We start from the raw sequence: 3,412 nt of genomic DNA on the forward strand, positions 1-3,412 counted from the left end.
GCTCTCTTCTTCAAAGGGGAAGTCGAAGGGAGACGGGGGTTAGACGAAGTACATAAATACCTAAATATGTTTATATTTAGGGGATGTAAATGTACTTATACATGAATATCCCTGGCGTGAAGGATATGGTCCTAAACCCTCTAAACAACCCCTTGTACATCAACAAGAACAGGATTCTGAAGTTATGAAGGTAAATATATAAAGGACAGGTTCTGATTTTAAAGGGACTGTGAACGGGATTTCAAGTGTTACTGCATGTCCGATTCAGAACGATGTGTTTTATAATCTGTATTTAAGTAGCTACAGAAAGAGAGTTCATAGACAACAATGTGGAATTAATTCAGTATTCTTGATTTTCTGTATCTGTAATCTGTATACCATAAAATGATATTTTGGAAGAAAACTAGTTTTTACGAGATTTTTTGTCGGCATTCAAGTTTTCTTCTTAATGGATAACCGTGTATACTTGCAGTTAAACCCTAAATGAGCCATACATCATTTATCAAATGTCGTCTTGACAATATTTCAATGGGTTTTTTACTATTTTACGTAAATCTCAGTATTGGCAAAAATAAATAAATAGCCATAAATATGCGGGAACAGTTTTAACGAGCTTTATATAATCATTTAATTAAAAAACTATATATCTGCAACATTTCAGAAAGTGAAGAATACGACATTTTATAAATTTTTTCAATGTTTGGCTTATTTAGGGTTTAACTGTCACAAATAGTCAGCAATCCAATTAATAAACTTTACCTATTCATAAATATGAAAAAAACCTGAATTTTTAATTTGAAAATTGTGATGGTGTAAATTATTGATATCTCAATCTTAGATTATTTGATCGATTAAAATTCATATTTAAAAAATCTGATTGTAAGAAAATTCATTGATGCTTTGAAAGCTCTATCTTACCATGGGAGAAACTGAAATGTGCCTTTTGCTATATTTCTCTATGCACAGATCTACATAACCTAAAAACCAAACCAATTTTTGCTTTTACTTTTATTTTTCTTGGATGAATACAGTAGATTTAGTTCTCAATGTGAACTAACTTGTAAGTGTTCAAGTTTCAATAAACAATGATCGGCTTTTTTACAATTTGATAAATCAAAAAGACCTTATATTTGAGTTGNCTTTTTTTGGGGGACGAGGTTTTGTTCAATAGTTTTATTCTTTTTCTGCATTAAGGTTGAGTTTGAAAAATTTCTTGCTCTGGTTGGAGAATGTAAAGCAGTGGCAGAGAAAGAAACAGGTCGCTATAACGCTTTTTAAAGGGAATGTATACGACATTTTAAGTGAGCCTTTATTTACAAAGTTGAACGTCCATTTGGGATAATTAGGCTTTGCGGATTTATGCTGCAAAAAAACAATGTATCAACAATATTTGGTTTTTAAAACAGTTATTCAGAGTTTAAAGGGAACCATCGCGTCGGACCACTTTTCAATAGAAGATCACTTGAAATTAAATCAGAAGTAACTTTAAATATTGAAGACAATAATATTTATTTTAAAATATATGATTTTATCTTGCAAAATAGCATTTCTTTATCAAAAATACAAATCTTATTTCAAATAAAGAAAACTGTAAAATATGATTTTTATTTTAAAAATATGATTTAATCATGACAAATATCATTGTTATTATGAAAAATGTAATTTTAAAAATGACAGAGATAATTTTTATTCTGAAAAATGTTTAGACTGAGAGATGTGAGGAAGCAAATGAAGCGAGTAGCACAGGTTTCAAATTTTATTAAACTTCAAAAAAATATTATCTTTGCGTCCTTGCTGAATTAAAAAAAACATCCTTAAAAAGTGTCAAAAGTTATGGAAATCGTCCAAAAGAGAAAAACTTGCAAAAACAAACAGAAAAAGAGAAATATTGCATTTTTTACCTTGAGACATTGCCTTTATTGTAAAGAAAAAGACTTTTTAAATCCCGATATCTTTGCAACCCGATTTTGGAGACTTTAGATATTTCATATTATGAATTCTGCTAAATCAAATAATCTAAGGTTTATAATATTAAAGGTTGACACCATCAGGGTGCAGATATTTGGGGATTAGAAATTTTTTGTTTAATTTTTTATTTGTACATGCATTTTAAAATATTTAAATAGTCCCACTAATAATATAAAGGTGAGGACTCCAGCAGATCGGACACTAACTCAAGAGAGGAGAAGAAAGTAAGGAGAAAACGCAAGAAATGGCTGATTGATAAAAATCAAGGTAAAACAAAATTCATTCCAAAATTTGAGATTTAAAAAATAATCATTTTATGAAAAAGAATCCATCACAGTTGTTACACAATTAAATCTGATCTAAGTGTGTATTTACTAGTTACAGCTTAAATCTCTGGTTTTGTACCGAACCTTTTGAGAAGGGTATTAACTATTAGTATGCACCCCTTTAAACATGACGTGTTTTTACAAAGAGAAATGCACATTATGCACACAATTATTGCATTTAAGAGATATACTTACTGAAAGTGACTATGCTGACATAGTATTAAGCGACTCTCTATTTATAGTGGAACATAGTAAAACCATTCACATATTTATCTGATTAATACAACTAAATGTATCGTCTTTTATCTGAAAAGAAATTTAGTTTTAGCCACAAACTCAAATTTTCTAATTTATACATATATCTTTGCAATCTTATGTTGTAAACTTTAGATATCTCAAACTTGGATTAATTGATCTAACAGAATTCATACTTTGAAATATCTAAGGTCTACGACTTTGCGTTGAAAATATATAACGATTAGAAAACCAAAGTTTGTGGCAAAGACTCAATTCTTTTATCATTTTTTATCGGGGTTTCTCTTTCAAAGTAATTAATGGCCGGCCGGATTTATATTGATTATCAGCGATAGCTTTCTTATTGTACTTTGGATAGGTAGGTAACCAAAGTTAATTGGACATGCCATTTTATAAAGAAAGGGTTTCTTGGAATTACATCTCTACACTTCATTAAATGCAGCTTAAATATCTTCTAATTTTGTGCTATAGTTTATGTCCAAGATTTGTGCTTTATTACTAACATAAATATTTGATTTATGATTGTATATATATTTATATGTTATATAACTAACAATACATATATTACTTTGGCCTTTGTCTTTTCAATATGAAAGGAATCTTCTAGGTGGAAACTAGCAACAAATATTTTTTCTTCTGCTAAATATATATATATATATAAATACATTTATATAAATATATATAGACACAGTGCTTCGTCCTATAAGGACTCATCAGTATGGTTCAATTCATCAGTTCTTAATTTTCCAGTTGCGGGGCTTGAACCATGAATCCTTGGATTATGGATCAAACACACTAACCACTGCTCCATCAAACCCTGNATTTTTTCATTAATAATAAGAGAGCTTGAATAATAGCTATTT

The 3,412-nt window shown here is 29.2% G+C and overlaps 1 protein-coding gene across 1 annotated transcript in view; it reads left to right on the top strand.

The window, feature by feature from the left end:
• The window catches only part of LOC111695413 (uncharacterized), an 8,621-nt gene extending 7,343 nt beyond the window's left edge, over positions 1–1,278 (top strand). Inside the window, exons 8-9 of the mRNA XM_023464735.1 lie at positions 81–190; positions 1,195–1,278. Coding sequence (XP_023320503.1) covers positions 81–190; positions 1,195–1,278 — 194 coding nt within the window. The remainder of the gene's footprint in view (positions 1–80; positions 191–1,194) is intronic.
• Positions 1,279–3,412: the final 2,134 nt, after the last annotated feature.

This window comes from Eurytemora carolleeae, unplaced genomic scaffold, assembly GCF_000591075.1.
Source record: "Eurytemora carolleeae unplaced genomic scaffold, Eaff_2.0 scaffold34, whole genome shotgun sequence".
NCBI lineage: Eukaryota > Metazoa > Arthropoda > Copepoda > Calanoida > Temoridae > Eurytemora > Eurytemora carolleeae.